This window comes from Hirundo rustica, chromosome 7 (assembly GCF_015227805.2).
Source record: "Hirundo rustica isolate bHirRus1 chromosome 7, bHirRus1.pri.v3, whole genome shotgun sequence".
NCBI classification, from domain to species: domain Eukaryota; kingdom Metazoa; phylum Chordata; class Aves; order Passeriformes; family Hirundinidae; genus Hirundo; species Hirundo rustica.
This window is the reverse complement of record NC_053456.1, coordinates 19,892,011-19,918,225: the sequence shown is the minus strand read 5'-3', so window position 1 is coordinate 19,918,225 and position 26,215 is coordinate 19,892,011. Positions and strand designations below refer to the sequence as shown.

The 26,215-nt window shown below is 36.8% G+C and overlaps 1 protein-coding gene across 4 annotated transcripts in view; it reads left to right on the top strand.

Moving 5' to 3' along the window:
• The window catches only part of TLK1 (tousled like kinase 1), a 67,337-nt gene extending 41,881 nt beyond the window's left edge, over nt 1-25,456 (top strand). For all 4 annotated transcript variants that reach the window (XM_040069545.1, XM_040069546.2, XM_040069544.2 and 1 more), the window contains exons 11-21: nt 688-876; nt 8,080-8,146; nt 11,791-11,888; nt 15,060-15,141; nt 15,399-15,490; nt 15,577-15,666; nt 16,286-16,455; nt 17,726-17,861; nt 20,353-20,464; nt 20,718-20,825; nt 23,706-25,456. In XM_040069545.1, coding sequence (XP_039925479.1) covers nt 688-876; nt 8,080-8,146; nt 11,791-11,888; nt 15,060-15,141; nt 15,399-15,490; nt 15,577-15,666; nt 16,286-16,455; nt 17,726-17,861; nt 20,353-20,464; nt 20,718-20,825; nt 23,706-23,882 — 1,321 coding nt within the window. In that variant the 3' untranslated portion in view covers nt 23,883-25,456. The remainder of the gene's footprint in view (nt 1-687; nt 877-8,079; nt 8,147-11,790; nt 11,889-15,059; nt 15,142-15,398; nt 15,491-15,576; nt 15,667-16,285; nt 16,456-17,725; nt 17,862-20,352; nt 20,465-20,717; nt 20,826-23,705) is intronic.
• The last annotated feature ends 759 nt before the right edge of the window (nt 25,457-26,215 follow it).

Genomic DNA, 26,215 nt, shown 5'->3' with positions numbered 1-26,215 from the left:
TGGTGGTAAAATAATTCTACAGGGCTTCCAAAGGAGTTCTGTGGTCATGAGTCTGACTCATTGGAGATACAGATAGATATATAGATAGAACAATACATGTATTTCAAAAAACAATTCACCGAGATTTTAGGTTTTGTCTTAGCATTATGGGATTGCCTGGGGCACTGTTTTTCTAAACGGTCTTAAAAGCAGTCTGTAATGTGTTTTGCTTAAAAGCTGTAATCATTTGCCATACAACCAAACTGATGATTTATTTGGCAATGGCCAGATCAAATTTAGTATTTGGCCTATAAAAATAAGGTACTCTCTAGTGCTGTTATCAGGGGGTGTTTTTTATGGTGCAAAATAAGGTATCCACCAGCTCAGATAGATTTTTTTTTTCTTTTTCTAGTGCAGAAGTCATGCATAGCACTTTCAAAAACAAAACAAAAAAATCCCTACAAACCCCAAAACAACAAAACCCAAACAATTTCCCCTGAAACCACCATATATTTAAAAAGTAAATTGTGCCATAACTTTAGCAAAATTTTTCCACTTCATCAAGAATGCTGGTGTTCGTTCTCCTAGGAAACATTTTCAGTACAGTAAGTTTTTTAAAATTTCTAAATGCCTTATCAGTTAAAAAGATAGTTCTTGAAAAAATGCAAATTGATGAAACTTTAATAAAGCTTTTTTTGGGGTTTACAGGCAGCAAGAGTGGGTGAATCAACAAAGGGAAGACATTGAAAGGCAAAGAAAGCTCCTGGCCAAGCGAAAGCCTCCAACTACAAATAATTCTCAGGCACCATCTGCCAATTCTGAACCCAAGCAGAGGAAAAATAAAGCTGTGAATGGGGCAGAAAACGATCCTTTTGTTAGACCCAATTTACCACAGCTGTAAGTTTAACATTTCAATCAGTCTTTTACATAAATTCTCAGATATTGTCTGTGTATGTTCTATTCAAATAACAGCATAAAAAGACACTCAGTATATTCAACAGCTATATTCTCACTAAGGACTTGCTGATGTTAGGGAAATTTGCACCACTGTCTATGAAGTTGTTGTACAATTGCACTGTCTGTGAAGTTGTGGACAATTTATTTTTGGTCAAGTCATCAGAGAAGGGCCCATTGTTCCTTATGTTATCCTGATCTAGAAGTGTCCTTATCCTGGCTTCTTAGTCTTGTAATGTCGCTGATTCTGGTTGAACTTTTCTTTATCCACGCTGGTTTAAGAGCTTCTCTTTTAGTTGGAGATTTGTTTTTTTCCCATATAATAGTATTTATTTGACAAAAAGAACTCTTTCCGGCCTTGAGTATTTGAAGACATGTCATAAAACAAATGGAAATAATATATTTTCCCCCTTTCTGAGTGCTACATCCTGCGACCAACTGTCAGAAGTTGCTGATCCCATTTCACATACTGACAGTGTTGTAATCTTTTGTCATTGAAACATAAAAATTGAAAGTTATTAAAGAACTCTCTTTATTCTGGGGACATTTTTTTCCTGCACACAGAAAGGGTATAATTCAAGGCACACAAAGGTGTGTTCTTGACATTTAATTTGAATATTTTATGAAATTACTGCGTCAAGATATTAGTTACTGCCCTTTATGTTAAGAGGCTGCAGCTGATAGTGTATCTCTTCCTAGTTTATTTTTAAGGAAAAAGTAAATAATTTGGCTTAAAAAGAGTGACAAATTAATCTGTGCAACTTTGCTGAAGTAAGCTTCCTGTATTGAGCATGGTCACTTGTCACCTCTCACGTGTGGAGGCAGTAATTTATACCTCCGGGGATGGAGTGATTATAAATTCTCCTGGTTAGATCTGCTAAATAAATGCATTTGGACAGTTGCGTGTGTTTTGCATAATGCATCATTCTTAAAATTCACAACTGTGAAGTTGTTTGGCAAAAATATGAAAATACAGTAGTAAGGCTGGCAATGTAAACCAATCTTGGTTAGCGTTACTCATGTTTTGGTAGAGAGCTGAAGGGTCATTGCTCGTTGTGACTCTTCAGTGTAATGCTTAGTGCCTGTGTTTCTTCTTAGACCATAATTAATACTTCAGAATAGTACAGTAAATATTGCTGTTGAGATTGAATGTAATCCCTCCTGTTATTAAAAGTAACGCTTAAATAACGGAAAATACCTGAAAATTTACAGGAATTCTTCTTTGCTAACCTTGGGCTGGTTATACTCCCATAATCTTATTGCTGCTTTGAGAGATGATAAAATATAAATTGGGAAAACATTACAGACAACGTGTTCTAATTTTTAAGTAGGACAAGATGAATTCCTGGTAATAAACTTTGGAATATTTTCTGGTGTTACATGGTGTTAAATAATTTCCCATTTACTAAAGACTGCAAATTTTCATTTCATCTGGCTTAAGCGGTTGCATGTTAAATGACACATGAAAATGCTTACTTGTTACGGAATTGCCAGGAGAACAATCAAAATTGTCCTTTTGTATCTAATGCTAGCAAAATGTAAGCAGTTATTGAATCAAAACTCGTTTCATTCGAGTATCATAGTTTGTTATATCATCTAGATACGAGATTACTTGCCTGTATCATAAGCTTATAAATTTCGTTTCAGATCTTTGAGGAGATCTCTAATGCATCCTGAGGTCACAGAATCATTTAGCCACATTATGCTCTTAGGCCTTTACTCAAAAGGGGTTTTTTGTATTTAGAATTTGTTATAACTTTGTATTGTAGCTTTTTGTATTGACTTCCTACTTCTCAGTGCAGAATTAATTGGTTTGTGTATCTTGGTAAAACATTAATTATGCACTTCCATTTTAGAGTAAATTTGTCGTGTGCTCTATGTGATCCTCTCCTATTACATTGCTTATCGCTGTTTCTGCATTACTTTGACAGTAATGATCTTAATTAGTATAGTCAAATGGAAAAGGTTCTGTTTATATGAGGCATGGAGAAAGGCAGAGCTGCTTGAGATTCATGAACTAAACCAGTACTGAATTAGTACAACCTACATGCAAGTGATCAAGCAGGTTTATTTTGAACAGACAAATGATTTGCTAGGGATTGTTACCAACAGGTGTCTTTACCACTGCATTGTTTGCTTTAAAAAGCACCTCCAGCTTCTGGTATTGACAAGACAAAATGATCTATAGCTTTGTAACAATCAGGAGTATTGAAGCTTTTCCTGTAAACAGGTGTCAGCTATTTTGAAACAGACTGAAGGTGTTGCTTGAGGCATTCTTAATAAGGGCATTGGTTTCGTTTAGCTGATTATACTGTGGTGTCTGATAGGAATGTAAAAGCAGAATTTTTGCTCTGAAGTTACTGGTACAAAAGTGGCCAGCTTGACAGTGTCTTGTGAGTGAACGGTGGCTTGGTGCTGCAGGTAACATGGAACACATGAGGCTAAACACTGTCCTGGTCTTCCATCAGTCTTCTCCTTTTTGTAGCCTAAGCCAAAACTAAAAAGTAGTTTCAATTTTGAGAGTTCTTTTTTCTACTGAGAAAAGGAATTTGATTAGTCTTATGTGAAAGGAATAAATTTAAATGTATTTAAAGAAAAAAATATTTATTTGAAGCAGAGGTTGCCTTCTTAGGCCTGGAAAAGTCTGTTTGAAAACTCTCTTCCAAATTCTGTGGAGACGTGAGAGTGGATTCTGTAAGATTATAGTGCAAGTCCCCACTTTTTGGAAGCAGCTCTTGTTTCATGAGACAGTTACTTCTAGTAGCAGTGTTCGGTTTAGATGGTGGAATCCTTCCTCTGCAGCCTCAGCCATTCCAGTTGTATTCACTTCCCTGTCACCTCTCCAGGTGCTTCCCAGTTCTTTAATGGCAGCCTCTTGTCCCCGCATGCAGTTTGGAGTAGGAGAGCAGAGAGAGCTGGCAGGGTTTGCTACTGTGGCTGAACAAATGCATCATTTAGCGGGAGCATTCTGTTCTGTATGGAACAAATGAAAATATTTTCAGGAACTTCTTCAGGCTGAAGTGCCAGCAATGTGTCTGGGCTTTACTGGACAAGTAAAGACAGCTCCTTTCCTGAGGCAGTCTGTTTCTAAGGCAGACATGGAAACAGTGGGTGAAAAGATGTCATGAAAGGTTTTGAATTGGTTGGAGTTGGTTCGTCCTTGTAGAAACTTGGGGAACCAGAGTGAGAATAAGCTTGGACCAAAAGAGAAGAGCTTCAGAAATTGTAAGCAGAAAAGTTCTGTTGTATGTGTTTATGGCTGTTTTGGAGCATGGCTGCATTCTGCTGTGCCTGTGAATTCAGGATGATTTTCCAGCGGGGCAGCAGTGGGAAGAGAGATGTTGTAAATGTACCTGGCTTGATCATGGTGAATACCAAGAGACACGTGGCTAGTTTGTGGTTTTTGTCTTGTCTGTACCCACTAGTAAAAGAATTTTGATTGTAGAAGATTTTGTCCGCACTTGTGAGGCAGAAGTAAAGAGAAGACTGGTTATGCCTACGCATATATATTGTGTCAAAACCTGTGAAATTTGGTGATCAAAACATAAGCCTCTGAAAGGCCTATTCTTTCTAATTAAAAAAAAAAAAAAAAAAAAAAAAAAAAGTTTTAATTAGTGGTAATCAAGCCTTTCAGGCCAGGAAAGCTATTGATTCTTTCTTCCAGCAACAAGTAAGGGTGGGCCATCGTGGCCCTGTATGTCACAGGAGAATTACTACTACTCAGAATACGTCCAGTGCATTTTGGGGAATTTCAGGAATTTATTGAACGTGTTTCAGAGTTTATTTGGCTATGGACAGTTAAAATACAGCATTCATTGTACAGTACTTTTGTGGAGAAAAGGTCATGGTCAGACTGTTGCCACATTAATTCGTGCAGCCTGTTCCCAGCTGCCCTTCTTCCCCAGTGCTCCTCAGATTAGCCCCAGGCCTGACCAGCTTAAGATGGCAGCAGCCTTGTTTCAGGTTGATGTTCCTCCCCAGTGCTCCTCAACCTCTCTCCCTCCACATCTGATGAGACCTGTGTCTCAAGTGATAGAGGAGCAACCCCTTCTGCAGGAACCTGTGGTGTCTTGTAGGTGCCTTGGATGGGGCCCTGAGCAACCAGATCTCGTAGGTGGCATCACTGCCCATGACAGCAGCGTTGGAACTGGGTCGTCTTTAACCCTTCCAAGCCAGACACCATGGGATTCTCTAATTCTGTTTTCAAAAGGTGCCTCCAGCATGCCACTGCCCTCTAAAAGGTGTGCTGAGTGGATGGAGGTAGAAAGTGGTGTGCTGGTGGGGAGCAGTCTCTAGGCTGGTAGGATGCTTTCAGACTGTGCAGAAGGCTGGTGGCCTACCGCCAGAAAACGGACTCTGTTATTGGCTTGCTGCTATTTGTTGTGTGCTCTTTTAATACAAAGTACACTGTATTTTTAGATAAAAACTAATAAACTCCAAAAAAAAAAAAAAAAAAAAGGTGCTTCTGAATATAAGAGAATAAAGTTTTGTTTTTCAGAAGTAAATGAACAAAATCCAAAGTGACTATATCTATATACAGCTCTGTGTTTTATACGCCTTTCTCCAAAATGTGGTGGTCAGTAATGACAGTTTTAGATTGCTGTGAAGCATGCTGTGCTTCTAATAGAGTTAGATTTGTAAGGAAATAGAAAAAGGGAAAACAATCATTTATCGAATTATAGCATAGAAACATGGAAAGAGTGACTTTGAATCTTAATGTTTTCAGTATGACGTCCAAGTTGTGTTCTGTACTCAAGAGGGCTGTTTCAGGACTTTTTGAAATGCAGTACTTGCTAGAGCTGTCTAGGCAATTTGTAACTTCATGTGGACACCTCAGGTTTTATAAAAAGGGCCAGATTTTCCATATTATGTTAGTTTTTAAAGGGATCTGTGGTTTTAGGGCTCTCAGTGTTCACTGGAAGTTCTAGTAGATCATGTTGTAAACTTGGTATTTTGAGTGTGTTTTTCTGGTGGTTCAACTTTGCAAAGCCGCCTAAAATACTCACTGTTCTTCCTGAGAAAGAGAACTTTACTATCTGTCTTTCTGGACATGCACAGCCTGTAATTTATACTGTAGACAAGAATCTGGAAGCAACAATATTCAACATTGTAAACATTGGCATTGGTCTTTTTTAACTGAGAACTTAATCCACATTAGAGTAGCTTGCTGTTTCATTAGAAGTATTGAAAAAATGTCAGGGATATAGTTGTGAGTAGTCTAGCATGGTCTGGATTTCTTTGATAGTGCTAGTAGATGTATTACAGCAGGAATTGGACCATTTGTTCCTTATGTTTCTTGCTGTTGCTTGGACTGTACAAAGTCCAAGTGCATTGCCAGCTTTCCTAGCTATGGACAAAGCCCATTTCCCATTTGCTTTAAGGCCTCTTCTTTTAAGATATAGTATGCATTGTCTAAACCCAGATGAGATTCTCCTAGGAAAATAATATAAATGTTAGGTCCCAAAATCTGGTAGTAAGAGACCTTTTACCTTTCCTGGAGAGTCAGATTTCCTCCCTCCTGTTGCCATCAGAGTGTTTGGGGATGTCTATTGACTGTATTTCTGTTCCAAATTCCTGTAAGAAAAAAAGATGCAGGGTAACTTTGTATGGCATGTCTTAAAACGGTTGCTTGCTTTTCAGATTTTGACAGAATGTGATGATGGGTGCTTTTGTCGCCTGATCTGAGTGTTTTCTATATGTTACAGACCCAGAAGGCTGATGGAATAACTACAGCCTTGTGAGGCTCTTTCCAATTTCTTGAAAATGTAGATGGTGTGGTCAAAAAAACCCTCAGTAATGTCACTGAGGTTTGGTTGAAGCAATTTTCTGTCCTGGTCAAATCAGAAAATGGGCAGCAAAATCCAGTATTTATAATAACAGGAATGGAAAGTGCTCTTGGAAGCTTCAGAACCACCAGATGTTATCTGAAAAAGTTGCACTCCTTTATCAACAACTTTGGAGATGCGATAAAAATACAGCTGTTGGAATTCTGAAAACTCTGGTGAACTTGAAGTTTAAAAGGGAGGAAGAAGTCTTATAGTCTATTAGATTTCTGCGAATTTTCTTGAACTTGGTTGGCGTTTCCTGTAGGAAAAACCTGAATTAGTGTCCCTAATCTCTGGAAAAACTAGTGGTGATTCTCAAGACATTCCAGTCCTCAGACTTACAATATAAACAGCATGTAAAGCCTTCTAACCACTTTGGGTAACAATCTTCCCATCTGATAGTTAAACCCGCAGAAATATGGACTTTGTGAGGATGTATTACACTGTGAGTTTTAGCTAGGCAAAACAATAAAAAGTGTCCTTTTGATTTCTTCAATTTCTTTTGTAGGGATTTGTGTGAACCCTTTCAAGGAAGCCACCCCTCTTTCTCCTTCCCCATCCCCTATTTCTCTTCCTCATATGTGCATGGTTTCTTGCTGGAGCTTGTCTCTTGGGTTTATTTTTTGGGTGGTTTGTCTTCTTTGTTCATCAGATGAATACTGCATGTTGTCAGTTCACAGGTTTCTTAGTTACTAATCTGTGCAAACAGTCCACATTCTCTGCATGATAACTGACCTTATGTCTGAGCAGGTCTGTAGACAGTGAGGGACCACTGAATTATTTGTAGCCAGAAATTGCTGAGAAAGGGAAGATGCAAAAAGAACAAGCAGGAGAGTCATATGTGAATTCAAAGCTGAATTTGTGGTTTCATGCAAAATGTAGTGCTAAAAAGTACCCATACTTGAAATGTATGGTTTTGCACTACCGTCTGTAAATCACAGCTCAGAAATCCAGTGTTACCATCCTTGTCTAATTTCTGCATGCGTTAGAGTTGAGAACCAAGCAGTGGAGTAGCATCAGCTAAAATCTGGGATGGTGAAATGATTCAAGATGCACCTAGGTAATTAATACAATATCTGGAAGAATCGAAATGGTTCAGTGGGAGAGGCAGTTAATATTGCAGAATGCCAAACACGGGCCTTCTGTAAGTATGTTTTGACCCTGAAATGACAATTCCAAGATGTTCAGATGGTTCAAAAATGTACTTCTAGTGGCAGTAAATAACAAAATACTGGATATACTGTAGTTTTAAAGTAAAAATGCTATTGTTTTGTTTGCCCCAATATAAAAGCTGGAATTACATGATTGTTTCATTTTGCAGTTTGACTCTAGCAGAGTACCATGAACAGGAAGAAATTTTCAAGCTTCGATTAGGACATCTCAAAAAGGTATGTCTTTTAATCATGACCAGACCCATAAAAATTAGTACTATCAAGATGAAGGCATAGGTTGTTGAGAGCTGTCTGATTAAAAACCTCGTACTAAACTTTCTGTACTGCTTTATGGCTAATAGTGGCCTTCCTTTTGTGCAGCTTTTCACAAACACCGGGGTTACAGGGGAGCAATAAGGAGTTCATCCAGTGTAACACTGTACTGGTTCCTTAAATCCTTCCAAGAGCGATGATTTCACCAATCCTGCTCTTCCACTTTCTGAGCTCTCATTTCAAAGCTCAGTGACCCTGCAAAGTTTTGATATATGGGCTTTTTATTTTTGTTTTTTGGCCTTTAAAAGGCCCAATTCACAAGCATTGTACTTCCGAATGAATATAACATTTTCATCGTCTGCAGTATTCACTTCAGTTGTTATCAGTTATCATATTACTTATCACAAGAGAATATAATTTTCCTAATTTTATGGAAAATATGTTCTCTATGTCTTAAATTATTTTTGCAGTCAGATATTTTACTCTGCCCTTTGACTTTTGAAAAAAACTTTTTCTTGAACCCCATCACTCTAATAAATCTGTGTAGTGAGATACTTAGTATATGAAGGAACTATTGCTCATTCAAGCAAAGATTTTGAGGAATAACCTGTAAAATGGAATGGCAGTTGATGCAGACAAATACCTCAACAAGAGTGAAAGAAAAGGACTTAAATGTGCTGAGTAGTACATCCCTGGTTGTTGAGTCAAAGCAGGTTGTAGTGTTTTGCTCCCTGAAATATTGCAAGAGTCTGTTCCAGGCCTGTTCTCTTCAAGTGTACAAGCCACATGTTATAAATTCTACTATAATAAACTGAGCTGGGCCCCTTGAGAAAGCTGCAGCTGTTTGTAGAGAATATGACAGGAAAGTACTTGAATTTGTAGTAGGGAATCTGCATATAATTTGCTGGCACTAGTGAAGTAGACTGCCCATATTGTTCTTCGTTGTTAATGGTTTAGAAGCTCCAGCTTCACATGAAATTCTGTTAGGAAATTCTGTAGGGTTTTTCTTTCCATGCTTTAACTTTATGGAAGTTTGATGGGAATTTCAAATGAGCTGAAATAAACAGTTACAGGGTTATTTAATACCGGAATTTTGGTTTCACCTTGAGCATCGATGCTGGAGTACTTTGCAAAAGATGGAAATTCCTTGACTAAATGCCAGGGGGGAAACAAATGTTATTCTTAGCACATCATACTTGAGTATATCTGAAGAAAATAATAAAAATACATTCTTACATTATAATTCTTACGTGTGATACAGATTTTGTCATTAACTAAGAAAACCAATTTTGTTACCTTCATTTTACATGGCTGTATTTCTTCCCTGTGCTTCTTGGCTATTTATTTTTTTTTTCCTTTATTCCCTTAGCATATGCTGTTTTGCTGGCTGCTCCTCTTCCTTTTCACTCTTGAGATGCTTTTCTGGTGCTCTTATTTTTGGTGCCCTGTACATGCTGCCACCACCAGTTTTCTTTTCCTACTGCTACCCAGGAAATTCTTTTCCAGCTAGTTGCTTTGGTCCTGGAGAGGGGCTCTTGTTTTCTCACTTCCTTTTATGTAGCAGTGACCTGAGGCAGCTAAGCTGGTTCATTCTTGCTTAAAGGTATTCACAGCCTGAGTGTCCTAAATAACAGCTGGAAACAATGCAACCAGCCAGTTCTCTTTGGACTAACATTGGCCTATGAACCACATTTTGAGAACCACTGAATTGCATAATATATGAACAAAAAGGTCCAAAAGAGGCATAACTGATGGATTTTTTTTTTTTTTTTTTTGCTAGCCTTTGGGAAAAACATAGACAATTGTGTGTATAAGTAAGTGTGTGGCCTTTTGTGAGGGGAGAAGGATTAAAATTCTTTATAAAGTACTACTGGGTTATGAGGAGCTGCCTATCATTTCAGGGTGTTTAATAGAGAACTGCAGAGATGTGTCTAAATATAGAAAAAAAGAGTTTAACATTATATAAACAGGAAAACACCTAACTCTTGACATTGTATCTTAATAAAAATAAATGGTCCACCCAGATCTGCTGGCAGATTAATGCTACTTAGCCCAGCTTTTAAATTATTAGGAATTTGATTTTTTTTCCTCTGTGGAGGTTCATTTCATGTCTTGTTTTGAGATGAGAAGTTTTTTTCACTGTTTTTAGGGATGGCAGCAGGATGTCCACTTAAATCATCTAGTCCAGACTCCTCAATTCATTGGATATGTGGTCATTTCATATGAGTTTTAGATCATACAAATACAGTTGTTGCTTCAGGATACAGGTTTATGAAAATACTCTATCATTGTGGCATTTCCTCTCTACCTTGCTGACTTGTGCCTCCCTCCCCCTGTGCCATGGCTTGTTGTCCTGTTGCTTTTACCAGCACCACCAGGTTGTACAGAGAATAAATTGGATTAGAGAACTGATTTAGCTTCTTTCAAAAAACAAATATTGGGGGGTTTTTTTTGTGATGCTAGTTCCTTTTTTCTTTTCTTTCTTTCTTTCTTTCTTTTTTTTTTTTTTTTTTTTTTTTTTTTTTTTTTTTTTTTTTTTTTTTTTTTTTTTTTCTTAAAGAAAACATTGATTAGTATTCCAGTTTGATATACCATGTGGCTGTGCAAAAGGCTGTGCCAACATAACAAGAGGTGATGATGGGTGATGCTACTAAAAAAATATATATCAGATGCCAGGCCCTTTTTCTTTTCAGCTAAAATAATACCATAATTATGAGCTTTCTGAGATGGAGTCGTTTTGTCTCCCCTTTCTTCAAATTTTCAAGTTCCAGAGGCACTAACTCTGAAATCAGTATAACCCTGTCTGCAATATCTTTCAATGAGTATGTTTCTCAGTTTGAGTATAGACACATAGGTTTCCACAAATTAGGCATCATGAAATCTTCAAGATTTTAGAGAACCTGAATAAATAATTATTTCATTGTTTCCTAATGCATAGCATAAAGATGAGATAAAATTAAGTGCTGAAATTAGTTAAGGAATGTGCTCCTACCTGACATGCTGCTTTTGAAGTTGGGCCTAAAATCTTATGCAATACACATTCTTCATTTGTGATTTTAATAAGATACAAATGGAAAAACCTTTTCAAATTAGATTGGTTTTGGTGTCTTGTATCAGCACCTTAAGAATGTTTCTACTGTAATGATGTGCTCTTTTATTCTTTTACTTGATTTGCACTTCAGCCTTAAAATATTTTACATGTCTTTTCTTAATCTGTCGGTTTGTACAGAATCTATAATTGCCCATATCTCAGTTTTTTCTCTTTTTTTGTACATCAATTTCAGACTGCTTCCCAGATAATTTATCTCCTTGGCTGTGGTACAAAACGCAGCTGCCTCTCATTTCAAATAGCATCCCTACAGTGCAGAACAAAACCATGAACATCCCATTACCTGTGGGTTCATGAACAGAAAAATTTCTTGAAACAGGCTTTTGCCTTATCTTTCTGAATTTTTCTGGCTTTAAGAGAAGAGCAATGCTTTCTTCTAGTTCAGCAGGGTTTTGAAATGTAATGTTCCTCCATCACCACTAGTATTGATGCAGGGGTAAAAATACCCTTTCAAATGGGAAGTAAATGAGCTTTTATATTTCCTTCTTTTCATTTGCAGGAGGAAGCTGAAATACAAGCAGAACTTGAGCGTCTGGAAAGAGTTAGGAATCTTCACATAAGAGAACTGAAAAGAATAAATAATGAAGATAATTCACAGTAAGTATCTTTACTGTCTTAATTTTGCATGTCTGTTTTTAATGTAATTTCTCTAATATCACATTTTACCTATAGAAGAGACTTGTTCATAATTTCTTTTTGGTTTTCTGTGTTTATATATGTATTTTAAACACCAATTTATTTAAAGTTAACTAAAATTGCCTACAATTTTGTAAATTTATTAACGTTGTTGAATATGCAAGAAATAACATACCTATGCAGCTTTTAGTGAAAAACTGAAACTTGCTAGGCCGAATTACTAAGCTAAAAAAACCACTTGTGAGATAACTTAATGCAGTTCACTTAGTTGCTAATAATGCAAGAACATGGCAGGTAGGTTTGATGCATCAGCAGCAATTTTGTGCTGCACTTAAATTTAGTTTTGTGTTTATGGTGCTGTGATTTCTTTCCTACCTGGTATATCTGTGCTAGGTACTGCTGGGTACCAGGTACCTAGCAGGAAAAGCCATATTATGTTGTTATTTTGTATTTCACCTTGAATGACAGTGTATCACAGTGTTACATTGCTACATGAGATGAACTGTTACTGGGTAGTTTTGGAAGTAATAATTTCGTAACTTAAAGATTTAAGTCTGTTTTCCATGATGACAAACACAGACACTACAGTTTCACCAACACCTTCAGCTGGCACTGTTGCTTGGAAGGAACTGGTTCTGCCTGCCCTGGCTACTTTGCCCTGTTTTCTTTCACGTGCTTGAAATGGCATTTCTTTACTGAACCAGTGCTGGAAATCGATCCAAATTAAAACCAGCTCCTGTGGTTTATTTTTCTGGGTTAATTTTAATCTAGGATCAATTTCCTGGTCTAGTTCTTTGCCCAATTGCAAGAATATTTAAGCTGCCATGAGGAAAGAGGGCAGTGCAAGGGTGGAATGAGCCGGGGGAAGGACATGGTGGGACTAGACTTCTCACTTTCTGCACTAGGAAAGGTTTATAAAACAGTAGCCTTAAGCCTTCAGGGTTTTGTTTTAGTTTTTGCTTTTTAGACACAGTAGAATTATGCATCCACTAAGGCTTTTAAATATTAAAAGATGTGAAATTGTGCCTAACTGTTCCGATGGTACCTACCATGCAGTAATACAGATTTATTTTTTTTTTTACCATGCAACTTCACTGCTAATTGATAGCTAAATTGTTTTGTGTTGGGAGTATGAAGAATAATGGGAGCTGATACTTAGATATTGATGGTATTTTCTTTTATATATATATATATATATAATATATTTTAAAATAAAAATATACAATATTATTTTAAAATAAATGTTCTACAATGAACAAAGCAGACATGCTTTTAAAATCTTCAGTGTTTGCACTAGAGCATGTTTAGGTTTTTTTAAAAAAAGGATCCTTCAGCAATAAGGAATAAATGGCACAGAAAAATGATGAGCTTTGACAACAAGAATACTGCATATTGTGGACATTCTTTGTCCCACATATAGTCACAGTTGAAAACTGTTACAGGGCATGGACAGGCAGAATAGTGCAGCTTCACTACTCATCGTCTGCAGTCAATGCTGACGCGTTTTATGATACAAAATGAAAAGCTTTAAACTAAGTTCATGTTTTTGTGGGAGTTTAGACAGGTATTTACCAAGTGGCCAAGCCACAGCTTATAGTCACCGTGTAGAGGAGAGAAGCAGTGGAGAAATAATTTAGGTCTGTAGCCCCCCTGCTGTCTTTCCTGATGCGTCTTGGTGATGTAGCTGTTTGCTAAGGGAGACAGTTCTCAGCCAAAGCAGCTGCTGGATTCTGGCTCAAATCCTGTTGGGATTTCCATTTCCAGCTGCGGTGTAAAGCTAAGCCCGTTTTCTTGTTCTAGCAGCACATCCATCTGCCCATGGTAAACTTGTATGTCTACAGCTGCACTGGAATAATGGGACAATAATACAATATGGGACAATAATGAGTGTGGGTTAGGGCTTCCTTCTGGCTTTGGAGCCCACGTGATGTTGGGGTGCAGGTTCTGAGCTGGGGAGAGCCACACACAGGAGCAAAAGCAGTGGGGAGAGGGAAGGTGGTAAGAGTGACACCATTGGCCTGCTAGAGGTACACGTGTAATAGAAAGACCAGAAAAAAAGAATTGGGCTACTGGTCACAGGACATGAAGTGCTTAATAATGCTGCTTCTAAATTTGTTTTTCTTCTACACTGAATACATTAATTACTGCTTACGGTTTCTTTAGAAAAGTATTTAGCATTGAAATATGTATCTTTATAGTGAGTGTGAAGGAAAGGTTTATTTCTAAAAGGGGCACACAGTAAGCAAGAATTTGCATCTTCTCTCAAATACTTGACTAATTATGACCATACTTACAAAACTGTAGAGAATATGGAAGGATGGGATGAGCTATTGGCAGACTGGCCCTGAACTCTTCTTTAAAGTTTTCTATGGAATATTACTGACAGCTTGCCTTAGATTCTTGCCTTGTCTCATTGTTGTGCTAAGAATGTGATGAATATTTAGATCCCCTCTCTCTGACTGGATGGAAGAATGGATTTTGTCTTCTATATATTTTAGGAGCAGGAGTATGGTCCTCTTTCTTGGTCCAGCAGCATCATTTTGTATTTGGAAGAAGTGTTTTCATTTTGCTTTTGCTTGGAGTATGAGCAGATAGTCAGTTCTGTTGTGTGTTTTCTCCATCTTGCGGTTCCTGATTTATTTTAACTTATTAGTGTTAAATAAAGACAAATTTTTTTAAAAAGAGGCAGTAGTCAACATATCTGGTCATGTTTTGTGTGAAATTGGAAGAATGTCCTTGTGTGTTCCATAAAGTTGAAGTGTGAGTCTTCTCTAAAATTTGGCACAATAAAGAAAGATCCATGTATCACAGTTTAAATTTAAGTACACTTTTCTTATCCTCCAAAAAAAAAAAAAAACCAGAAGAGAGAGAAATAACAAAATGTTTGCCAGGATTGACTGTTTTTATGACAGTGTTATGATAGTATATGTAAACTAAATAGTTAAAGGGTACCAAAATTGGTCATGTTGTACAGTCATGTTATAAAATTTCTTGTGCTGTAATGTTGGTCAGCATATTATGTGTTATTTCTAAAAAGAAAACTTTATTTGATGAGTGATACTAAGACATTTACGTTTTAGATGCCACTTGTATACCTTAAGCAGAATAAAACAATTTTTTTTTTCTTTCAAGATTTAAAGATCACCCCACATTGAATGAACGGTATTTGTTACTCCATTTACTTGGCCGAGGTGGCTTCAGTGAAGTATACAAGGTAGAGTTTGTTGAGTCCGATAAATCTAATTTTGAGCCATGTGCATTTAATTTGGGGGGAGAAAAGGGGATCTAATTAAGTAGAAGGATTGTAATGGGTTGACCAGACTTCGATTAACCTGTGGAGGGGAGGTAGCGTGACAGTAGTCTTGTCAATAGATTTGTGAATTACGTGCCAGCTTTTCTCCTCACTTTATTGGGTGCTATTTTTATCACCTTTGGTTATAACTTTACCATATTCGTGCATTTCTTTTTTAGGCTTTTGATCTTTATGAACAAAGATACGCTGCTGTGAAGATTCACCAGCTTAACAAAAGCTGGAGGGATGAAAAGAAAGAAAACTACCACAAGTAAATATTAATTACTTACGCTTCATATGTTAAGCTTAATAGCATTTCATTGATTGTAGAAGGTTAATGTATCCATCTTCTTTTAGACATGCCTGCAGAGAGTATAGAATACACAAAGAACTGGATCACCCCCGAATAGTTAAACTGTATGACTACTTCTCCCTGGATACAGATACGTAAGTAGGACTTGGCAGGGATTTTAGTGCTGTATATTAGATAAACAGAAATGAAGAGTATTTGAACAAAAATAACGTATGTTCTTGCTTTCAGCCAAAACATTTTAAAAACCCCACACTAGTTGCAGAATTTTGGCTGCTAAATATTACAGGCCTTCTAAAAGGTGGTGAAGAGAGTGTTTTGCAACACCTGACTGGCGTCAAAAGGCTGCCATACCTTAGACAGTTTTCCTAGACTAAATGGCATCAGGAGCATTACTAGCCTAGGTGTAGCCCCTGGTGACTGGGCTGCATCTCTTTCCATGAAATTGTCACATCTTAAGGGATAGTTAAGGGATTTTGGTTTTGAGAAATGTGTCTGCTATAAATAAGAGGCTTTACTTAATTTCTCATCCATATGGATGCATTCTCTCTTTTGGTGAGTATGAATGTTCTGATTTGCATCAGTTTTCACAAGCTAATAGTTACACCATGTGTTCTATGAACAATTTCATTCATATATTTTAATATTCAGGCAGTCATTCTTGAACTTGTCAGAATGAAACTAGGTTGTCATGTCTGTTTCTGATTGTGCAGTATGATACATTCTTTCATTTTGTCTCTCTACATCCTACCCTAGGTTTTGCACGGTTTTAGAATACTGTGAAGGCAATGACTTGGATTTCTATCTCAAGCAACATAAATTGATGTCAGAGAAAGAAGCTAGGTCCATTGTAATGCAAATAGTAAATGCACTACGGTATCTCAATGAGATCAAGCCCCCTATTATACACTATGATCTTAAACCAGGTGAGTGAGAACTGTTATGATTGAAAATGTAATTTATTTTGTATCCTTTATTTTGTTTGTAATTCATGCTTGAAAATGCCAGCGTTATCTTCTATGTGTCAGGGTTATTGTAAACCATTGGAAAAAGTATGTACTTCAGAATTTCATTGCCAGAATTCACCTGCCTTTTCTGTGGAAAATGCTTGTTACAACTTTTCTACTTTGTGTTATTTTGATTTGAATTTGTAGGAAAAAATCATACAGATAATAGATACATGCATTGGTAGTTAGCAGTATAAACAGATAAGATCATTAGTAGGCTCAATCCTGTCTGTTAGTTGTGGAATGCTGATGTGTAATTAATTTTTCCCATATGTTTTTTTAAACCTGTAAATATGGAATCAATCACTTTCAGCATCCCAGCATAAGCACTCCAAAACAGGACTTCATTATTCATTGTAAAGAAAACTCTGTAATTATTTTTATAAACATGAGTTGTCTTGATTCCATGGCCTTTGTTTTACCATCCTGCATGAATGATGCTCATATTCTTCACACGCTTTAATCTGCTACACTTCCAAGTGTGGGGTTTGTCAAGTAATTCTTAGTGCCAGGCTGTTTGCTTTCTCTTCTGTAATAAACTGTTCACACAGGTTTTTCTTGTCTTATGAAATTGTTCAGAATGTATTCTTGGTCTCATTAGTTTTTGTTCTCAGAGGAACTTCATCCAATAATTTTTATATCAAGAAATTATTGTACAGCTTTAACAGGTGGAGTAAGATTTGTAGGATTGCAGCAATTTCTTGGTACAATTTTGTGGCATATGCAAACCCTGAAAACTGTAATGTAAGGTTCATTCTGGCAGAAAAATAATGAAATTTATTTGTAACTAGTATACTGCGCATTCTGATGTTTCCTCACTCGTTTTGGTGTTTCTGTGCTGACCAGCCAGCTCCCAGCTGAGAGAGCCATTTCAGATCATGATAGTTAACCTCAAGAGCTGCTGAAACTGCACAGAAACTTTTCATAGTCAAGTTACTCAAGACCTGAGGATGTAAAATTGTGTAAATGTCTCTCAGCTGGGTCAAGCATGGTGCTAGTAACACCAAGGCTGTGGGTTTGGTCATGGGTCCCTTTTAACCCAGACTATTTCATGCTTCTGAGTCTGACTGTAAAATTGTCATTTACCCTCGTCAAGTTAGGTGTTCTTGAAAAATTGAACCTGCTTTGGAAAGTGAAGCCTTCTGTTAGCTTTTTTGAAGTAATTTTCCTTTTTCTTTTTCCTGAATAGGTAATATCCTTCTTGTAGATGGAACAGCATGTGGAGAAATAAAAATTACTGATTTTGGTCTGTCCAAAATAATGGATGATGATAGTTATGGGGTGGATGGAATGGATTTAACTTCACAGGGAGCAGGAACGTACTGGTAAGGTTTGATTTTGCTGTTTAGACTTTGGATCGTTGTTCAGATTTTATAAATGCTGTCTTATAAAGCCAATTTGGAGAGACAACTAGGACTAAAAATATTAACATGGATGACAAACCAAGTTTTTTGTGCTGTAATGTGATGTTGATATTCCCAAATGTGAGAAGAATAACACAACAAGAAAAATAAGAGAGTGTGTGGTATTTATTTCTTTATGAATATGTATATTTATAAAGAAATAAATAAATGTGGAGACGATCACTGTGATTTTGAAGCCTGGTTTCCTCTGAAGAAGCAGATATTTAATCTTTGGCTGCTTGTGGTTGAAGACATTTGACAGAGCTATGATGATTAAGTGTGGATGCTTAGTAGTTGGAAATTGTAAAACAGGGATTGCCAACAAACAGGTAATGTCCTTAGGACAAAAGAGTGTTCAGTCTTCCTTCCTAAAGGTTAGTGACAGCTCAGCAGCTGTGATTTATTTTTTGTGTACTTGCGTGCTTATCCAAAACACTGGAGTTTTAGAGCTGCCAAAGCATAGGAATGACGATAAGCATTTCATGCTTACAGAAAATCTGTTTTTAGAATTTAGTCTCTAAAGATGCAGATTCTCCCTGGCACAGGAGCTCTCTGAGCCTGGGTGTGTGCTGGCTGTGTCAGGGTGGGTGGATCAGCAATCCTGTACTGGCCAGGTTGTTACAAGTCATTTGCTCTGCAGAGAAGCCGCTGTCATTCCCATTTGCTTTGCACCTCTTCCTATATTCAGGAGTTGTATGTAATAAAGGTTTTGCCTTTTCCTTCAGAACTTTTAGAAGAGGAAACATGCTCTTCCACAAATGCTGCTGTGAAATGCTGTGAAAAAATTATTATTAAAGTTGAAGCATTTTAGAAGTGTTAGGCTTTTGCTACTCTTTTTGATGCTTTACCTATTTAAACACCAGTTTAAATGTTTTATTTTAGGAATATATATCAGAAAAATTTTGGCTTTTGTATTTGATTTAGAATGCCTCAGGCACTAGTGGTGCTGCAAACTTAAAGTAAAAAAAGATCTGTAATCATTATAGATTCAGGATGAATCTCTGCATTTCTAATTCATGCGTTCTCTGAGCCCAAAATCTTCATTAGGAAGGGAAATACTTACAGTGTGAGTTTGAGGCTGGGAAAGAGTCCAGGCTACATTGCACAAACTGTAAGCAGCATAGTCCTGGAAGGGATTTCCTCAGTCACTGGGTCCGCTTACCTGCCTTCCCAGGTATGACTACCTGGGTTATATAATCCCTTTGGTAAACTTCTAGGTGTTTATATTAAATTTAGTTAGTATTCTGGCCCCAGTAATCTGATTTGAAGCATCTTCTGTAACCTCAGTTCTCTGATCATTAGAAACCTAATCCTCTGCTTTACAGACTGTCTGTATTTGTGGCCAGTTTGTACTTGTTTGTTCCTGTGCTGACATTGTCCTCCCTCAAGTAGGTTGTGACCCCTTCCTAGTACTTGTCCTTGTTTCTGTAGCCTTCACTTTTTTTCCTTCTGAGCTGTAGACTGTCCATTCTTCAGATCATTTTAGTAACCTGCTTTGCATTTGTACCACTTTAAGATCACTTGTCTTGATTGTTGTAATCAGAATTGTAGACAAGTATTCCAGAAGAGAGTTTGTGATACTGTTTAAAATGGTTGCATTTTCATCTCATTTTTCTGCCTATTTCCATTTCTACAAATATTTCTTCAAAGTTTCTATTTAAGTCTTATATGTTGTTGATGAAAGAGTGCCTGTTCTGTTGTTGCCCTGATAATTTTTTTGCCTTTTTCAGTTTTAAATATTACAGTCAATAATACTTGACTGCACTTAAATTAATACATTTGGAAGGTTTTGTTTGCCTTGTAAAGGAAGTTCCATTTCATCAATTACTCTGTAATTTGGGAATGGCATGGGAACTTCCTCAACTCCCATTAAGTAAAGTTCTCTTTCTGCAGAATATAGGGACTGAAATAATAATCACTTTTGCCTATCCTATACCCCTCTGGGTAATGTTACCATTTTTACTGAGAACTTGGGTAAAGGGTCTTTAAGCCATATTTACATTTTCTTTGATTCCTAACCAGGTCTTGCTGTAAAATGCCCTATTTGGCTTTCATCTTTTCTTGCTTTGATAGGTGGCTTCATATTTAACCTGGAGTACCAATTAAAAAAAAAAAAAAAAAAAAAAAAAAAAAAAAAAAAAAAAAAAAAAAAAAGTGATGATTGGCGGTTTAGGTAAAAAATGTTTGTATTTTTGCTTGTGTGTGTGAAAGAGACCCCTCTATTTAACTAACTGTATAAAAACTGTAATGTCAGTTGTGGTGGGTTGCCAGGTGTTGGAATGCAGATTGTGGGGCAACTGTACAGTTGTCAAAAGCTCAGAGATGTGTAGGGGAGGTGTTAGTACAGTTTGATAATTGAGCACGTTCTAGTGGTGCCATACTTACAGACTGAAATACCCGTTTTGTTTTCCAGGTACTTGCCTCCAGAGTGTTTTGTAGTTGGCAAAGAGCCACCAAAGATTTCTAATAAGGTTGACGTGTGGTCAGTTGGAGTAATCTTTTTCCAATGCCTTTATGGTAGAAAGGTAAGAAAAACGTTAGAAAATCTAGAGAGTTCTAGTGTAGGTGCCTGTTCTCAGTGGACTATTAATTACCTCGGTAAAGACATGAATCTGCATGGAAAATTACTTGTGTTACTTTTGGTGGTGTACATTGATTTTGCAAAAAATAGTTGGCAGTTTGTATTAACACTGCAACAACTTACTATAGCATAAATATTTATGAAATCAAAGTAGTTGGATAAATCTCCTGAAAAAAAATCATGTCCTTGTTTTGCAGCCATTTGGCCACAATCAATCACAGCAAGATATCTTACAAGAAAACACAATATTAAAAGCCACAGAAGTTCAATTCCCTGTCAAACCTGTTGTAAGCAATGAAGCCAAGGTAACTTTTGCTATAATCTCTGAGTAAAACATTCATCTTGAAGGATTCAGCTGTAAAATTGTTGTTAACCCAAAAATGCTGTGGGACGTAACAACTAAGTATGTAGAAAAACACAATTGAGAACTAGTATTCGGATGTCTTTATTTAAGCAACCTTATTCTGGTACTTCTCAAAACCACGTACTTCAAAGCAAAACTATATATATATATTCAAGAAATTTGCAAGTGGTTTTTAAGTAGGCCACCTCAAAAATTGTCTGTTTTACTTTTTCCCAGAGGACCTTATGTGTCTCATTCAGGCTGTCTCACTAGAAGTTCTTGTGAAATGCTGCTGCTAACAGTAGCAAGCTCTTTGTGAAAATAGTGGAGGTTATTCTCTGCAGCCTTATTGGCTAGAAGAACTACTTGACTCCTAGGTACCTGAAGGATATGACCTCTAATACTCTTCCTCTTGAAAGGTCATAGTATGTGTGTATTAACTTAAATCTGAGTTTAGAAACATGAATTTTTGAGATAACAAATCACGAAGATATTTTGATGCTGATTCAGGAGATAAAACTGCCAAAATGGTTGATCTGCCACAAAGGTGTCAATTCCTCTACACAGACTGGCTATTCAGAAATAGATTGAGGTGGTTTCCTAAATGGTTACTACTATGAGCATCTGTAACACAAATCAAATTCTGTGAAGGTGGAAGAAAATATTCTATGTTACTTGCATGTAAAAACTCTCCCAATTTTTGAAACGTGTATTTATGACCAGATGCAATAGATGTGCTCTTTGGGGGAAAAAAAAAAAAAAAAAAAAGCCAAGCTAGTAGAATGCTTATTCAAGTTTCAGCAACTAATTAAGCATATTTAGATTTGGGACACAAGATGCCAAAAATTTAGGAATGTTAAGATTCAGCTTCTAAAGATTAAAAGGAAAGGAAACATATTTCTAGAGGCAGGAACTTCCCAAGAAAATAAGTCTTTTGGGTACATAAACGTGCTGTTACAAGTGGCGGTATATTTCTGTTGATTATATTTTCTAAAAGTAGTGCTAGTGAGAGAGTTGCAGTTAAGGTAATGAAAAACTGGTTGAAGAATTGTTAAAATTGGGGATTTTTTGACTGAGGTTTTTGTTTGCTGTTGGTTTTTCACCAGCATTTGAAAAAATTAGCCCTTGAATGCAGTTGACAAATATGCATTATGTTACAGATAGCTTTACATAAGTAAGAGTTTATATCTGTGTCTTTTAACTGTGCATTTCTTTGTCATTAGTAGTTTTTATGTAGAGGTTGTTAGGAAAGAGTAGACAGTTCAGCATGGAGAATTGGCAACTTTTTGCATTCTCTGTGTATTTGCATGCACTGTTTGTTTGAAAGACTAAAATAAACTTCCAGTATTCTTCACTCACATTAACCATTGTCATGATAGCTGTGAGAGAGGGAGAAATTATTCTCTGGTGGAAATTCTTAATGCAGACCATTTACAATGTCTGTGTGGAATCCAAATAGTTTTTCAGATTTATAGGTCTGGCAGTTGGAAAAGAACAGCTTGTAAACTGAAATTCTGATTTGGAAAACACAGATTAAATAAATATGGAACCTCCAATGACATTGTTAGTTTTCAGACTGTAACAGTCCTTTGATCCTCCTCATTGTTTCCTGTTGTGTGCAGTGGTCTCCTTTGCTTCACACTAGTGTGGCTACAGTGCCACAAAACTGTGAAGTATTTTAAAAACATTTTAGACACAAACTGTTACTCTGAGGATCTTGCAAACAACTGTTTACAGTTCATTCTGAAGGATTTAGTGTGAAGAATTTGATTAAAATCTGTAATATCCAAGAACATGTGAACATCTACTAACAGATGTGCATGGTTTTTATATAGTACCTTGGGTATGCAAATGATAGAAGTAAATTTGAGCATGATTCTTTGGAACTTGTATCACAGATTTTCTCCTTTAATCTCCAGTTTTTAATTGGAGCAAAGAACAAACAGCTGACCAGATTTATCGAAGATGATATATGTAATTCTTTTAAATTAAGTTCTAAATTAAGTAATGATGTGCTGATCAGTCCTGTAGCAATAATAAGGATTTTCTATCATTAAATGTTGAAGCCCAGGCTCTCGGGAGACCGAATGTTCTGTGTGTGCTAGACATAAGACTTGACCGAAACTTTCAGCACAAAATGATTGGCATGCACCTTATGGACCTGAATGTAGGGATGACATAGGGAATATAGCAACAGAGTTTTTCAATTAATTAGATCATTTTAAGCAGGTGTGATTGAGTTTTTCATGGGAAGAAAGTTTCAGCAAGGTAGTGGTTTCCTAAATATTCTTTATATAATGCCTATTGAGCATGGCAACCGTCAGTGTCAATTTCATGTTTTGCTATACCCTGTCATGGCACATGTGGAAATGCCTGTTTTCAAAAATCAGTTAAAGTATTGAAATTCTGTCTCTGCATCGTCTACCTCTTCTTCCCGCTCAATGGTTTTAGAAGCTCATTGGAAAAAGTAGAAAGGTCTCCTTTTTCAATCCTCTGACACTTGCTCCTGGTTTTTATTAGTCTGTTCAGGCATAAAACATGCAAAAATCTAATTGGGTGAGGTGCTAATGTTTTATTTGTAAATATAGTTCCTAAACACGGAAATACGTATTTGAAGTGTGATTATTCAAAGCCAATTATTTTGCTGATTTTTTCTTTCTGCCATGATGTTACTTTTCTTCAGTGGGTTCAGCAGTAAAATGTTACATTGTCATTTGAAGTGAATTATTTAAAAACAAGAATTTGGTTAGGAGCTAGTTTATCCAGGAGGACTTGCATATTTGCCTGAAAGCAAATGTAAGTATTTAGAGTGTTACTGTAACTTTCCACCTTTCTTTTCTAGGCCTTTATCAGACGCTGTTTAGCATACCGAAAAGAGGATAGATTTGATGTCCACCAGCTGGCTAATGATCCTTACCTTCTCCCTCACATGAGGAGATCAAATTCTTCAGGAAACTTGCATATGACTGGCCTAGCAGCATCCCCTACACCACCTACTTCAAGCATTATTTCGTACTGAAATTTCTTCAGTCGAGGAATGAGGTGATACCTTTGTTTAGTTTTCAGATGCAGACCTGAGCTTGAAATCATTTGAGTGTTTTTACACGGGACTAGTTTGATAACTGTGTTTTCAGACTGAAGTCCTCCTACATAGTGTCATTTGTATGATTGGAATGGATCATGGACTGTGAATAAATGTACCCTTCTGAGAAACACCGTTAAACGTTGAAGGATGACACTTCCTGTTACAAACTAACAGGTATACTGTGTTTAAGACTGAAGAAAAGGTTTTTAGTTTTTTTCTGGGGAACATTGTAAATAATCTTTTTAATAGTTTAAAGTACATTTGGTGGATACTGGAAAGTTCTAACATGAAGGGTAGTTTTTCATTATTTAAATAAAAAGGGTAGTGATCAAATTTGAAAACACAGGAAAAATTTTGTGCCTGGTTATAAATGAAATGAACTGCCATCTTTCCAAGACATTGATCTTTCGAAACCAAAGTAAGGAGTGTGAGACAGCAAAAGATAATGTTCAGCATCAGATTTCTCAAATAAAATTGGGGTATTTTATTTGGCTACTCAGGCTTGTACCTCCAAAAATGTGGTGGTGTTTCACTGAATTTAAATTGGAAGGGTGATAGGGAATTTCTGGTACTTATTTCTCAAATAGATTGCTAATTTTGAAATCCATTCAGTTTTTTAAAAATACTATACTTGCTGTGGTATTGAAACTTGTGAAACCTTCCAGGCTTCTAATAAAAGCAAGCAACAGTATGAAACCAAATGCAAACAGGTCATGTATAATGTTCTATGCAGGAATAATGATAAATTCCCTTCTAGCTCTATTGTAAATTGTTGTACAGATGTCACATTTTCAGTTAAATTTCAGCAACTTATTCCTGTACAAATGTTTAAAGTATGGCTTTTTCTAATTGGATATTGTATTTTTTTTAAGTCTCCCTCAAGGCGCTTTTAATTGCTGCTAAATGATGTTGCTTTTACTTTTACAAGAGTCAAATGACCTCCTTAAGGTGCGAGTCAACTGTACGAGAGATTGAGAATAGGCAATCTGTTAACAATCAAGGCATGTAAAGCAGATCTGTGTTGCCAATATACAGTACAGTTCTTTAAGTCAGTTTATTGCGTTCTCGTCCTGCAGAGCGCATTGATAATAGGTGTAGAAGTTGCTCATGGTTATTCTCTATTTCTGGAAGTTCCTATCAACAAGGAAATGTTTCTTGTGGCTTGTACAGGTATTTTAAAATGTGAAACATTTTCTAACTGCCTTGTATGGTAGAAACTTATTTTTCGGAACAGTGTATCTCTCTCCTGTTCACTATTCTTTTTACTATCCCATTCTTGATGCTGAATACCTATATGTAATTTTGTCCATGTTGCGGAAAGAGGAGGCTGTATTACCACAGGTTTTCATTTAGTATTGTACAGTTAAACTGTTGCTCTTGTTTCTGATCTTGCAAGCCATTTTGTTTTCATTGTATATAAAGAAATGTTAACTGTCTCTTTAAGATGCTGCTGAAATTGTAGAGAATGTAGCCAAAACAGTAATAAACAACGGCAGTTGAAATTTCAACTTTTTCATTGTGTGTTTTTACATTTCAGCACAGGGCAAATCACATAACCATATCAGTGAGCAACACAAAAATATTTAAAGCAAACTCTTCTTAATTGCAAATAAAAGGCCAATAACACAATAGTTAATTTAACATTGGAGGTGAAAGGGGAAGAGTCCATGAAACTTAAAACATCTGTCATGAATGAGGTAACCAAAACTTAATTTGGTTGAATAGACCTCACAGTAACAATTCTTAAGTAAAATTTCGGTGGACCTGTTTAAAATATTGCACTGTGGGATAAGATCAGCTCATAGAATTATGAGAAAAATAGGCTCAGAGTACTGGGACTTCAACCTTTCCACTCCCTACAGCACAAGACCGAGTGCAGAGTTCAAGGAGAATGTGCTACTGCTGTAAGTTCACATTAGATTTCATTCTTTCTTATTCTGCATGTTAATAACTTAAGTTGAATTGACGGCTTTCCCACACGAAAGTACGTTGGATAGTGTTAACTGTGTTTTATTTCGTGGAGGCTGGTCAATATTTTGACTTTGTGAGAAGCGCTTTTGCCGCTGGCGGGAGGTCGGGAAATGCATGGTGGCAGTGCAGGCGCCGGAACAGCGCGGCCCGGGGAGCGCCGCGCTGCCGCCAGCCCCGTGCAGCTGGTGGCTGCGTGGTTTAGAATCAGCAATCCCGAAAAGGAAGGCACGTTCGGGAATTTAGAGCATCCTGCGTGTTCCTGCTCCAGCTTTGGTGTCCTCCCGAACGTGCGAAAA